At 43.1% G+C, this 14,458-nt stretch overlaps 1 protein-coding gene across 3 annotated transcripts in view; it reads right to left on the reverse strand.

Moving 5' to 3' along the window:
- Positions 1-564: 564 nt before the first annotated feature.
- The window catches only part of LOC147307419 (signal-induced proliferation-associated 1-like protein 1), a 38,763-nt gene continuing 24,869 nt past the window's right edge, over positions 565-14,458 (reverse strand). For all 3 annotated transcript variants that reach the window (XM_086274464.1, XM_086274462.1, XM_086274463.1), the window contains exons 8-21: positions 10,469-11,048; positions 9,075-9,349; positions 8,706-8,957; positions 8,458-8,601; positions 8,193-8,347; positions 8,028-8,110; positions 7,301-7,719; positions 6,266-6,472; positions 5,488-5,650; positions 4,280-4,481; positions 3,305-3,454; positions 2,959-3,100; positions 2,616-2,694; positions 565-2,519 (exon numbers count right to left, since the gene is read on the reverse strand). In XM_086274464.1, coding sequence (XP_086130590.1) covers positions 2,376-2,519; positions 2,616-2,694; positions 2,959-3,100; positions 3,305-3,454; positions 4,280-4,481; positions 5,488-5,650; positions 6,266-6,472; positions 7,301-7,719; positions 8,028-8,110; positions 8,193-8,347; positions 8,458-8,601; positions 8,706-8,957; positions 9,075-9,349; positions 10,469-11,048 — 2,995 coding nt within the window. In that variant the 3' untranslated portion in view covers positions 565-2,375. The remainder of the gene's footprint in view (positions 2,520-2,615; positions 2,695-2,958; positions 3,101-3,304; positions 3,455-4,279; positions 4,482-5,487; positions 5,651-6,265; positions 6,473-7,300; positions 7,720-8,027; positions 8,111-8,192; positions 8,348-8,457; positions 8,602-8,705; positions 8,958-9,074; positions 9,350-10,468; positions 11,049-14,458) is intronic.

Below are 14,458 nucleotides of genomic sequence, written 5' to 3' on the forward strand. Positions count from 1 at the left end.
TTAAAAATAATAGAGTGCTACCAAACATTAAAAAAAGACACCACCATCCCTTATTTTAATTTTACAATACAAAAATAAGCATTAATATCTATTCTATTTCTGCAGTCGCTGATTAAAAACAGGCAGAAATAGATTACATCTTCAGTTATGGCATGAACTCAGAAGGTCATTTTAATAATAGCAGGTTTGATACAGAATAACTGCTATTTGAATGACTAAACATCCAAACAGGCCTAAATCACACCAATCACCTGCTGGATGCATAACGGTCCACGTCTCCGCCCTGCCTTCTCTCAGGATATCCTGATCAATCAATCTGTCCCACGCAGCCCTGAATGTGTCTGGACAACCGCCTTGTGTAATCAAGCTTGAGTGGAAAAACAGCACCTCTCTGTTAATCACAATGCAACAGCGGGCAGCCACAAGGCCGCCAACAGGTATCCATTTACTCAAAGCCACCTCATATAACCCCCAGCAGTTGTGCTAGTTTCCTATTTTGCTCTTGTTGATGAATGGCATGTCTAAATCGCAGTACATTAGTACAGACCACTCAGCAAGACAAAGTGTAATTGAACAAAATATCTTTAATAGATATAAACTTTTTTTGTGTGTTTGTTTTTACACATCACAGCTCAATGGAAACAGAATCACATGCTGACACACATGTTAAGAATGAAGGCATAGGGGCAATCTGCTACCGTACGGGCCTACGACTCATTTTGTCTGAGTCCGGCTTGTGGTTCCACTCTGCACTAGCAAGTAAAGCAGAAAGACATCAAAAATAACTGTAAAAAATAAGAACGAAGGTGCGATTTTGATGAATATTAAACTCTCCTTATATACAGTTGCACAGCATCAGGGTACAAAAGGAAATAGTTAAAGTATGAGGCTTAAATGAGGACTGAGCTCGGTCATCTGCAGATCAGATTCTGTGTGGGCTTTCGCGCAGATTTACAGAAGTACAGAAAACTGTAGCTGGGATTTCAGGATTTACACAGCATCATATCTGCAATAATATAACAGTACCAACTGACTCCATCCAAAGTTTTAGGGATCAGATTGAGGCATTTTAGCGTGCTATGGGAGGAAAAGGATGTGAGCTCACTGTAGTAGTATTTTACATCTTGTCAACACTAAGTGGCGCTCTCAAATCAATCCACTGCAGCAGGCAAACGTTTTTAGGATTAGAAATATCAATATGTTCTCTAGCACTGTACTCTGGATCAAAAGTTACCCGGCTCCTGCTGGAAACGTTTGAGTCAAAGGATACATCTTGTCACGTAGGAAACCATTACTTGTATATACTGTACATATCTAACTGCATATGGCTGTTTTGCTTTTCTTGGCCATCATCTTTGACATAAATACTCTTTACATTATTATATCAAGGGAAGGCATGAGAAAAATAAATGTGAAGATCACATATTTACAATAATCTGAATAAGTGACACTGAATTGTCGATTTCTATCTTTATGGCACCCATATTGTGTTTGTAATATATATATTTTTATATCTTTTCATGTGACCAGTAGTCCTATACAAGTTTTACTTGCAATAACCCTCGCTACACTTGCACAGTCTTTTACATAAGCGATACAGACAGGCACTCGACCTTACAGTGTTTACAGTATGTGCTATGCAAAGGGTCTGTCTGTCTATCTGTGCCTACCTACCAACACTAACCATCAAAAATGCAACTCCCATCCTCTCTTATAGTATTTACTTCACCTTTTTTCTCTTTGTTAGTAATACAAAAATAATCAGATCAGTGTTGTTATCTGTGAACTGGGAAAACTGGAGAATGTCTTAACGGCAGCACATTTACAGCACACCTGTCAATTAAGATCAGGGACTATATTCAGCAACTCTTGAAGAAATTTTAATTTGTGTTAGAGTTTTTTGTTTAATTGGAAATCCGTTCACTTAAAATTAGGTTACAGCTGGGGAGCTAAACAGTGACTTTAAATCCCTTTAGGTTTGGGTTAGCTTTGAAATCGTGCTCTCGCTTTCTCTGACATGCAGGAATACCAACAGTCCATTCAAGGGGGGGGGAAACAAAAACATTATATTTTATGAGCTCCTAAGTAAGGGAGAGCATGCCGATGAAAACTGACACACAGATACGCCGCTGCTCTTTTTTGTCTATCACCCTGGATTCTCCTTTGTCTTTTGTGGTCACTGTTCAAACAGATCCATGAGGCTGAGGAAGGATGATGTTTACATCCATGTTGGCACTAGTTTGTAACAGTACAAGAGCGACACTGTTTTGTTTTTTTATGTGATTCTGCTGTGCACCGAACATTACTGAAGAGTTTGAAATCAGCTTGAGTAGTGGTTATTCTCCCAGTGGAGAGCAGGTCAGCAGCAGCGTGCATCAGTTCATGTCGATGGTGTTAAAGACCCACTCTGTAAACTTCTTCAGCTTGGCGGAGGCGCTGTAGGACTCCTCGAGGAGACGCTGGTTGTCCTCTCGCAGGCCCTCAATTTGAGCTTGTAGTGATGCCTTGGCATCCTTCTCCTAATGGTTACAAAAGGCAGGTTCATACTTAGATTTTGCATCTATGTTTGAGGCTGTGCCGAAGAGGAACAGGATCAATCTAGCATCACAAATCACCTTCTTTAGGTCCTCCTGTAGTGCCTTCACCATGGATTCTAGCTGGCTCACTTTCCCCATCAAACAAGCTGGAGTCTCTCTGTGAGAGGAAAAAGCTTGACATTAGCTGGGACCAACATCTCACTTTAAATGATGGGTAAATGTTTCTTAGTCCAGTCTTTCTCAGTGATGGTACATGTAGCTTAGCAATCCCCAACAAACACTATTGTACTACTGGCAGGATTCATCGGTGATGCAGTGGTGTGCGATTTGCGGAAAATCAGTGTTTTTGGTGGCACACTTCTGGAAAAACCAGTGGATGAAAGCAAACATTGGATCTAGGCCATGACCTGAGGCCTCTCACCCTGGCGAAGGCTGTCTCAGTGGAGCCGCCTGAGGCTCGGCCTGCTGGGGACTGGTGGCTGCTGCTGCTGCTGCTGCTGCTGCTGCTGCACTCTCAGCCATGGAGTTCTCCTCCTGGGCTGCTAGGAAAACCAGCCTCTGCTCTGATGTATTAAAAAAAAAAGTCAAATGTTATGTTATCTGACCTAAACAGAGAACAAATACAGTGTAACAGTGCCCTCTTCTGATAAAAAATTAAGATAGCAGGTGGATTTCTCTATTACAAAACTAACTTAACCTTCACTTCAAATGTCTTTTTGTTGGTGGTTTGTTTTTAAGGATGAAATGAAAACATGACGCCTGGTTACCCTCAAAGGCCTTGGCAGCATCTACCAGGTGGGCCCAGTCAAGCGGGCCACCTGCCCCCGTGTCAGGCAGGGGCATGAGGACAGGCTCTTGCAGCTGTTGTTTCTTCCCCTCTTGGTCCAGCTCTGAACTGTCTGGGGCTGACAGGTCTCCTGGGAAGGAAAAGAACACAGTCAAACACAATGAATGAGATTCGTATCTGTTTTTAGGGGGCTGAAGATGGGAAACTTTATAGTCAATGCTTTTAGCACGGCATGGCCAAAAGACTTTTTCCGTAGCAGTGTGCTTAGTGTGTTTAAGCTTTTATTCCATTATCTGCAGATTTACGCATACTGTATATACAGTATTGTGTAAAAATCTTTAGCCACCCTCATATCTTTAGATTTTGTTGGGAAAACTGGAAATGGATGCGAAGAGGTATGCAAACGTACATGGTAATACAACATATAAGGCAAAAAAAGAGTTTGTACAATTCTAACAAGCTTAAAGTTCCAATAATACTTCGCATGACCACTTTTATTCTTCAACACAACTCTTTTAGACAAGCTTTCCTCTCATTTCTTTAAGTATCCCTCGGGAATAGTTCTCCGGGCTTCTTGGTGGACATTAAAAGCTCTTCCTTAGATGTCGGCTACATTTCTGTTCTGTTCTCTCTCAGGATGATCCTACACTGCTTGTGTAAAGTTGAGCTCTGGGGAGGACATTCTTTTTCAATCCAGGTTTGCTGAAGACATCTTTAAAAAATTACAACAAAGTCAGGCTCCTTGGAACAAAAAGAAAGGGTTGGCTCAAGACTATTGCACAGTAGTCCATCTGCTCCATTATGAACAAGAGGTCACCACCGCAGCACATAACGAACCATGTTTGAGTTAGAAGGTTTTTTAACGTGGGACACTCTTCCCGATTCCTGATGCGGATGCGTAAACCACTACGCTTTGGAGCCACTACAAGTTCAATCACATAAACTAGATGTTTACCGAGGGATTTGTGCGATGCTCGCCGACTCGGTCCGTGGCGGGCGATGGGTGAACGTGGCATGGTGGAACAGGAGAAAAGAAGGTCAGTAGGCGTTTCACGCTGTCCACTAGAGGACGGCTCCCTCTGCCCGCTGTAAATGCTCTCATCAGACAGGGTTCTCTGAAGGGAACGTCGACTGGGTGGGGGGCCTGGAAACAACGGCTTCACGAAGGGATGGAAGCAGACGAGAAGACTCAGGTAAAAAGCGAGGAAAAGAAAAACTGCATGAAAACACTGAAGGGTTTTTATTAATATTCTATTGGGGTTGTGTCATATCATATTGTCCGTGATAGTAATAATAAACACTTTTTAGCAGAGCTTTAAACAGCTGGTTAAAAACCTCAACCCAATATGTTATATCCCAGGTAGTTTCATCATGTGGTCTTGTGCGGCCCCTGAAGAGTTACAATATCAGGTTACATTAGCTGTTGTTAAACTAAAGTACTTTTTGTGTTTGTGAGAACCTTCACAGACATAAAGTATTTAACAGATATTTTATATTTTGCTTACAACTTCCAGGTTACCTAACATGCTATTGTGCTTACATTTGACTTGTGAAGCTTCGCTACTATGCAACCATAATACTGCTGGCACCTCGTTTTAAAACAGTCCTTGGTGAAATGACAAACACTACATGTCCTTACTTGGACTGATGATGAGGTGAAACTGATATTTTAAGCAGCACAAGATGAACATAATGTATACACAGAGACAGAAAACAAGCCTTAATTTGTTATCAAAGCAAATGTAGTGGTTTATTAGAGTGGTACCAGGAGCATTATCCATAATCATACAGTTACAGTAGCGGGAAAAGAGTAGAGCCTGACTGATAGCGATACTGTACCAATATTTGGTTGATTCAAAACGCTGATATTCTCTTATATCACCTGATTTTTTTTCTTTGACACAGGAAATGTAAACATATTTCTTTAACATTTCTTATGTGTAGTTATTTATTTACTCGTTTAAGAGCTGCCCGACTTTGCTTGGATCAGCATGTTGTTTTGTTTGTGGTGTTCCTAACAGTTGCGGAGTGCCATCTGGTGGACAAAGTATGATAGCACAGTTAAAGGGTGTTTCTTCAGTATTGACCACTATAAATGCTAATACCGACAGATCGTCAAATTGCTAAGTAATATAATAGCTTATCGAAAACATCTCCCTGTACCTTCTCTTCATTTGTAGTGGGTGGAGGGCTGTCAAGTGTGATGAGCTTCTTTAAGTCTTCCTCCAGGCTGGACTTCGCAGTGTGCCGCTGGGGAGACTGGGAGCCCCGGAGATTGGCCCTGAGCTGGGGTTGACCACCCAGCAAACCATCACTCTGGTGCCGTCTGAAGATTAACATAAAAAAAACAAAAAACAAAAACGAATTCAGGCAGAAATCTCTAGAAACGACAAAGCATGTCTGTGATTAGCAGCAACCAGTTCAAATGCTCAGAATGGCAATGGCAGCTGTAACTGTTCCCAAACCAAGCTGTTGGCGATCTGTAGTCGAATAAATTACTGATTTATTGCGCCAGGAAAAACCGGTTTGTGTGAAAACATTTACCACCAACACAAAAGATAGGAATCGGCTTTCTGACCAAATTCAATATGTGAGAATAAGAGTGCAAATTTTTTTTGTCTTCCTACAAACCAAAGAATATTGATCTAGAATATTACAGGGTACAATACAAAGCACCTTCAGAAAACTATAAATAAAACTGAATAGAGTTGAATTGATGTGGGAAAAAATAAAAACTCACCACACGGTGGCGCTGCTGACCAACTTTTTAAACAACACCTTTAAAATTAGCTGACCACTCAGTGAGACAAAGATAAAATATGTCGACATGATTGACAGCAGGATCCACTCTGCACTAAGTTATAATATTTTATCTGCATGCAATGGTGCTTTAGAAACAATTTTGAACAGATGTTTAGTAAAATAATTATTTCCATCTTACTTGCGAGTGCTGCCAAAATCCACCGAGTTAACAGTTCCCCCAGGCTTCCTCCAGCCAATGAGATACTTTGAGGTGGCTCCTTGACGAGGGTAGAAGCTCTTGGAACCTGGGGACTGGGAGTTTGAGGATGTGGGTGATGTGGGCACAGGAGCAGCCTCATCCTGGGGGGACATGGGCCTGCAGCCTGATGGACCAGAAGAGGCTGAGCTGGGGACAAAACAAAAAGCAAGGGCAGAAAAGTGTGACACAGCCTTACAATTTCATCAGTATCAAACACAGAGAGCAGACTGATTGAAAAGAAAATGCATTAGTGATGCATTTTCATTGCACTGATGTATTTTATTTTTCTTAATGTTTAACTATCAAATTACCTTAGTTACCTTTAATAAAGCTGAACAAACAACAAAGAGCCAGGCATCCTTAAAACCCATTAGTAAAGGTGTTCCTTCAATATATGTATCCAGATATCTCTGCAGACTGGATAAACCGATGAATTCATAAATATTAAATAAGAACACCGTGTCCTTGCACTTCATTTTCAGCTCTTTAAAATAGCATTCCTACAGAGTTTGACATTAATGCTTGAATTTTCCAACATCGAGTTTTGTGTCTGTGCACGAACTATAAAACAAAGCTGCCAATGTACAGGTCTGGTAGAGCCGAGTTATTTCTGGCTGAGTGAAGAAGAGAGGCAGGAAAGCTTTAGTTGATTCAAAGGAAGTGGGATTTAGAGGAGGGGGGAACAGTGCTGAGCTCACAGTCTGCATTTCTAGCAACTTCAAGCACTTCCTTTCTATCATGGATACCCAGAGACGGAGATACATGCAAATGCAAAACCACAGACACAGATATTTCATTCTTCCGCTCCCCCTTTGTTAGTGCCAAACCGCAGAGCTTTGGACTTCTTTTCAGCCGGGACAGTGCAGGATATATCTGGACTACAATGAATCACTGTCTGTTTAATGAAACACTGATGCAAAGGATCAGATTCCTAGACTGCCTATGTAGCTAAATTCTAACAGAACAGCAGCACACCTGGAGTGGGCGGCGCCATCACTTGGGCTATAGGAGCCGCTATCGGGACCAAGTGGCAAGGATAAGGGGCTCTTCCCTGGGATCTCGGTGCCTTGAGAGATGACAAGACAGTCTGGAGTTGGAGGTGAAGTGTCAGCGGCCATCTGGCCGTCTGGTGGCTCATCCTGCCAAGGGATTTTGTCTTTTGCCATGAAGGCACCAGTGGAGGAAGCCGTGCTGCTCTGCGTGGCAGTGAAGGAGGTTGCGTCAATGCCGCTGTCGCTGGAGGTACCCTGAAGATAGCCACTGAGATCCAGTTCACTCCGCACTCCGGAACGGGAGCCAACTTCGTACCACTTCTCGTCGCTGTGGGTGGAGCTGGAGGCGTTGCTTGACAGTGTGTTGCTGCTTGACTGGCTGGATGAATAGGGAGCATCTGCCTGTTACCAGATGAGAAATCTGCGATCAGTTTCTAGATAGAAAAACAGGACATTTTGCTGCAGCGTTCCCCCAAAGACTGTTTGTTTTTTGTCACCTCCCATAACTCCTCATGCTGCGATCATATTTACCCCAATGTTGGAAACATTTTAATTAGTGTGCTTAGCGTAGATTGGTTCATGGCACACAAACTTTAGCTCACAGTCATACGATGCTAACTGTGATTAAACAGCAGACCTCTTGTTAGCACAGGGCCTCCTTTATCAATTCAGGAAGGAAATTACATGTGGTGGTGTTGGCTATCACTCACCTTGGTGCTCTTGTTAGGAGACACGTGGCTGCTCTGCTCTGACGGCTGAAGTCGAGGAATCACCACCTTGGAAACCACGGTGTCTAAGACGTACGGAAAATTTAGAGCCCATAATGCAAAACATGTTTTTTGATTTACCAACACTGAGGTAGGAGTTCTGCCTACCTGAGCTGGGTTTGTCCCCTGATCTGCTAGCGGGATCACCCTCCCCAGGTCGTGACCATCCAACACCTGAGCTCGACGATACTTTGATCCCATTGGCGCCCTCACCTGCCACATGGCGCACAGATGAAACGGGGGACTGGCAGTTGTTATTAAACCTGAAGAGACATAAAAAATGTTATCTATGTTGCTGTGTAGCACACATCAAGTTTTAAGAAAATATATATTTATGAAATTTAGTCTGCATAATTTGTAGCGATGAACTCACCCGTCAGGCATAGACTTTTGCCTCCAGTGGGTGGAGGCCATGGTGTCTGTGTAGGAGAGACTGGAAGGGGAGTTTGTGTTGTGCAGTGTGCGTCCCATCACAATGGAGCAGGCAAGGGCATAGTTGTCATTCCCTGGGGAATATCTGTGGACACATATGGATGCGATTAAAGACATATGTTACAACCAGACAGAAGTTAGCTCTGCATGTCTGCAAGTTTCATAACAGCATTATCGTTATTATGTGACCTTTTGGGGTTGAGCGGTCGACCATCGCTAGACACACTGCGGGGAATAGCAGCAGGATTACTTAAGTCTGTGGGCGGGGCCTTGATGAGGGTTCCTCCAATGCCAGCAGCACGCGTTTGAGGGCTGGATGAGGTGCGTGGCCACTTGGTGTTGTTGTTTGTGGAGCGAAAGGGAAACTTTAACTCATAGGGCATGCCTTCTTTGTGGTTCTTGTAGTCCACAAGTGGCATGTGGTAGATTTCTGAGCAGCCTCTGTTGGCACATGAAGCAATCGCAGTCAGAATACTTTAAGGATAGCTTCAAAAGCCACAAACCAACACATCAACTACAGTCTCTCTTGTATCCATTTGTGACTTATATCCACAGTACCTGCGTGGCGTTGAGTCTTCATGTGGAGGAATGATGACCACCTTTACAGTGACAGAGGTTCTAAGAAGATCAATCATTTGCTCGTGGGACAGCGAGGCCACGGACACCTTGCAAATCTCCACTAAGCGGCTGCCCTGCCTGAGCCCAGCCTGCCAGGCATAGCCGTAGGGCTCCACCTCTGCTACGATCCCCTCGAAGTTGACATGAAAGCCCAGCTGGCCCAGGGCGTTACGACGTAAGGTCATCTCTGTGGTTTGGCTTCCCTTGGTCAACAACTAGAGAAAAGACGGTGTGAAAGATCAAGGTTGAGTCAGAAAGGTGGTGAAAAAAAAAGGGTGGATGAAATGTATTGTTAGTCACAAGCTGACGCACATACGTCAATAACATAACACGCATATCATAATGCATTTTTCTGCACAGTTAGCCTGATCCATGGCTCCAAGGGTTGAAGAAAATTTTTTGAGCAATCCGGTTAAAATTTCTTAAAATTGGTGTCTGTCAAATTTTTCAATTTTTCGGCCCTTTGAGCACCACATGGAAAATGCTAATTTGTTCAGTATTTCCAAAAGAAGAGAGCAAATTCTGCAGGTGATCTCTATAAAACTGGACGAGCAATGTCAAAACAATCCAGATGAATCTGGATAAAAAGCACCATAGGCTTTTACAGATCCTGTATATGCCTTTCTTTATTGAGTTCACCAAGTAGAAAACAGTGGTCTGAGTTTTGGATGTTAAAAAAAGAAGAAGAAAGAGCTCTTTCCTGTACTGTCAGCAGGAAATCCTTTTTTACTTTATCATTAAGCAGAACTGCAGTGTCTGATGAATGATTGAAATATCCCATCAAAAGTGCCGCTTTATCTAGACCACAAGGAAACCCTCAGTAATGATATGAATTAAACTACTATGCATTATGCTTGGCATGACTTTTAATCACAGGGTCAGTGCAGCATCTGTGGCTTTCTGGTGAGTCCATAATTTCAGGCTACGCCCTTATGTTGCTGTAATCATCAACAATAGTTTTTTTTTTCAAGCTACTGTTGTCAGGGAAGTGGACAAAGGGAGAGTGTGTCCTAACACTTAAAAAGACTTCACCAAGCACTTTTTGGCTGCATTATTGTTCACATACACAGTGACTCACAGACTGGGACTGGTTAGCTGGGTGATTTGGATTTTTACTAGATGATACTAGAAGATAACCAGCTAAAGAGTAAATATGCTGATATAAAAGTAAGAATGCTTTCACGATAGTCACAGCTCAAAGCATCTCTGTGTGTGTTTATTACAAGATGCTTGTCAGAGGTGCACTTTTTAAGGCCTGCAGCCTCTGATATCTGCAGCAGATGGTGTATGCTATACACATGTGTGGCTACAGAAGGTAACGGTGCCCCACTGACCTCCAGTCTTTTGACAACCTCTCCAAAGTCCTCCGTGTTGTTATTAATGGAGCGCAGCGATACGCTCTCACCGCGCTCATAGTAGATCTTCATAGAGGCGGGGCTCCCGGTTGACCAGCCAATCACATCGCGTGTGGCACAGTTAAACACGACCGCTTTGGCCTCTTGATCCAGCAGGATGATGAAGTCGTTTGAAATGGCCAACAGGCACTCGCGTTCAGCCCCGGCTACTTGATCTTCGGCATGAACCTGCCAGGTTATAGCCCCGAGGCTCCGTAGCTCCGCCCCGCTGTACGGACGCACCTTCTCCCGCCGTTTGTGTGCCAGAGAGATGAAGGGGAACTTCCCAGAGGGTTCCACTGATGTACTGGTCACATGTCGCTCTGCCAAATCCCGCAGATACTCCTGCCGTGTCCGTGTTGCCATGGCGCCAAATTTATTTGACTTATGAGCTGCGTTCTCAGCGTTGATGACTTTGGCCAAAAGGAAGTCCCTGAACACAGTGGACTTGGGAAAGGTCACGCCTTTCGGGATTGGTGGGCCAAAGGAGGGAACGTCCTGGGAACGGGTGACGGCCACACTGCAGAAGAAAAAGAGAAAAAGAAGTTTTAAATACTCAAGAATTCATATTCTCTGGACTTTCCATTAGCAAAATTGTCAAGAAAGACAGCTGTATGTTTTGTTCCAGTTATAGATTCATTATGCATTCATTTTTAAAGGTTGCCATGACAGCGATATACTTTTCTGTAAACACTGGGACACCATGAGCAACGTTATGGCTTTAAAGCAAGGGTGGGGAACTGCAGGCCTCAAGCGTCGGTGTCCTGCAGGTTTCAGATATCACCCTGGTCAACATACCTGAATCAAATGATTAGTTCGTTAGCAGGCCTCTGGAGAACTGCAAAACATGTTGAGGAGCTAATTTAGCCATTTAAATCAGCTCCATTGGATCAAGAACACATCTAAAACCTGCAGGCTTTAAGGCCTGGATTTCCCCCACCCCTACTTTAAAGGAAGGGCATTAGTCTAGTCATGAATTCCGAACTGACCAATCAGAATGCATTACAAGAATGCAAGTGTTTTGATGGCAAAATTTTCTTCCTGTAAGAAAAAATCCCAAAAGAAAACCAAAGGACACGGAGGAAGGAAGTGTTATTATGCACTGATAATTAGTTTTTGTTTCTTTGAGTTGGGGTTAAGGTCCAGAAGCAGGTATAAATAATTATTTCAGCCTTTTAGCTTCATTGACTCCTTATCATTGCGCACTATCTCCCAAGCGGCCAGGCTGAATTTCTTTGTAGCCAGATTAACAGAAAGTAGAATGATACCCCAGGATTGGCTCTGGTAAGGATGAGTTTACTGCATAAGCATGTATATTCAATTATTTTAAAAGGCATTTTAAAATTGCATATAACTTTTTTTTAAAAACACATTCATAAAAAGTGGAGTATAGAATATGCATATGCAAAGATAAATAGACTGAATTAACACAACACAACATACAGTTTACTGTATGGTTACCTCACCTCTGACCTTTGCTCTAAAAAGGAGGGTGTTCTAATTCCTACAGGCAAAGCTCGCGTCTTGTCCACTGCTCATATTACATTTCTACACAATGGCCGTTTGAGTTAAATTACTATCAATTAGTAACTGTGTGGCGATGTTGGCTTCTACATGTTCTTCATTAGAAATCTGGGAAACTTTACAAGAAAAACCTTTCAAAAGACTTTAAACTACCAATGAGGAAAAAAACTTGTCTGCCTTCTTCCTTTATATAAGTATAGGGGCTATATATAGCTATAAGTGCATACGTGCATGTACACTAAAAACCGAAAAAACTAAGACGTGGTCTCGGATAAGCTACTTTGACAGTCCTGACAAAACTCCATCCAGCCCATTAAACAGATAACACAGCCTCTGCCTGTAGCAGAAATGCTGCAAACCATGGCCGACTGCACTCAGCATATAAATGCTATACATCCAATCCTAGATGACAAGCCAGCTCCCAGTGATGACACCCTGCCACTCTCTGCTACATCATGGTATATGGAGGAGCAGCACTGTGGCTCTGGCTCGCAAGCACAAACAAAGATCATTTCCTAAACAAAGATCTGGTTACGCAATCCTGCCTCGCTGGCCCCGTGTGACTTTGAGGCAGCGGTTGAAAGCAGCAGATTAGCACCCCGCTGGCCCCAGGCCACTTACTCCTTTAATGCTCCGGTTTGGCTCAATATGACCTGAGAATTATCCAGATCTCAGCAGCAGGCAATGACAGGCTATTAATAACTAGATGACTCAACAAATAAAAACATGCCCTTTATTAATAGAGATTAAAGAGGCAAATGCATTGTATTATAGTAAAGGGAAACAGGGGAGGAAAGAATCTCTTCATGTAAAACAAAGTTTCAAGCTAGCATATATGATGTGCAACAATTTAAGGAAGGAGTGTGAAAGGGAGGGCTACTGAGCAGCTGAACTGTAAATCCCTGCATCAGGTACTCTTGTATGGTTTTGACCACCACACCATAGCATGCTGAACTCAACACAAACATGTGTAACTTACCTCCTGTCTTCATCAAAAAGTAACCAAGCTCTTCAGATTACTGCATCGAAACATTTATATTCAATCAAGGCGGTAAACAAACTGTGCCGATGCTAACTTAATTCTTCCTTGTTCCTATAATACAACACCCAACATAAACCACGCAATACTGTGTAGCAAATCCTTGTAACTGAGTTCTCGTGTCCAGACTCTTTTTTCTCCCCCCTTAAACCATCAGGGGAAGGCATCCAGAGAAAGACTTGTGACAAACAGTCAGGAGTGAAGTCTTAACACATGGTGCCTCAGTCCACACAGAATATGAGTTGAATTCGAAGACTGAGATTGTGCGGATGATTCTTGCGTAGGGTAGCAGGATTGTCTTCAAGGATTCGGTGTCTTGGGCCTCTCCATTTCTTCCATAAGGTAAACAACAAAGATTTCTCTCTTTCTTTCAGAGTATAAACTAAAAGATGAACCCTTTATGCAAAAAGAAAAACAAACGAAAGCAGCCACGAGTCAATGAGATGGAGTAGCTCATCAGAAAAAAAGAAAAGTCAGCACGGAGAAGAAAAATAAAAGGGCTCGAAATAAATTAGCCCAAATATGACGCCGCCGTGGCTGAACAGACAGAAGGTTGGCTCGACCTGTCTGCTCCTCAGGTTGGCTCTGTGAGCTCTGAGAAACACTGCTCTTAACAGTCCTCCCCACTCACATGCATGTCCATTGAAGAGAGCACTTCATGTGCATGGCGCTAACTCCTTCAGACCACTCCAACTCATGCTGCCCAAAGGCAAAGTGGCAAGCAAGGAAAGGAGGGGGAGGGAGGGTTGAGACTTGTATTTATATGAGTGTGTGAAGAGTGAGTCTTTGAGTGAATTAGTGTACGGCGGGTGGGGGGCAGTGTGTGCAAGTGAGCATGAGAAAGAGGTAAAAGGAGAAATGGGAGTAGGGGAGCGAGTGGGAGCAACTACATGTGTATAATATCTGTGTGTTCAAAGCACAGAAAGAGCATGTGCAGTGGGGTAGAAACGCATAAGTGTCAACGCCACACAGCTCCACGGGAGAACCCCCATCAATGTGACAGCTACTGCACAAGTAATTTCTTCTATCTGACAATAATCAAACTAATTCACACACATACAGATGTGCAGTGGAAACGCAGCTCACGAAGACGGGACAGCAGCCAGGCAACAGGCTTTTATGCCTTCCAGTCAGTGCTTTTGTCTTAATGCTACTGTAGCTACCTGCATGAAAACACATCTACAAGCTCTGAAAAGTGGTGTGGAGCTTTTAAGAGTCCCATAAAAGGATCCGGTCCCAGACAGAGATGCGAAGCCAAAATCAGATTTTCATTCAACGTCACTGCTGAGGTTTGTCAGTTTGACCCACTTAAAATTGCAATGCATCTCGTTTTCACTGCACATGCTCATACACTGCCAAAGCATCGT

The sequence above is a fragment of the Aulonocara sp. 'chitande type north' Nkhata Bay genome, linkage group LG19, assembly GCF_057382095.1.
Source record: "Aulonocara sp. 'chitande type north' Nkhata Bay isolate Kocher_YH1m ecotype deep benthic linkage group LG19, A_spYH_male_GT1.1, whole genome shotgun sequence".
In the NCBI taxonomy this organism is placed as follows: domain Eukaryota; kingdom Metazoa; phylum Chordata; class Actinopteri; order Cichliformes; family Cichlidae; genus Aulonocara; species Aulonocara sp. 'chitande type north' Nkhata Bay.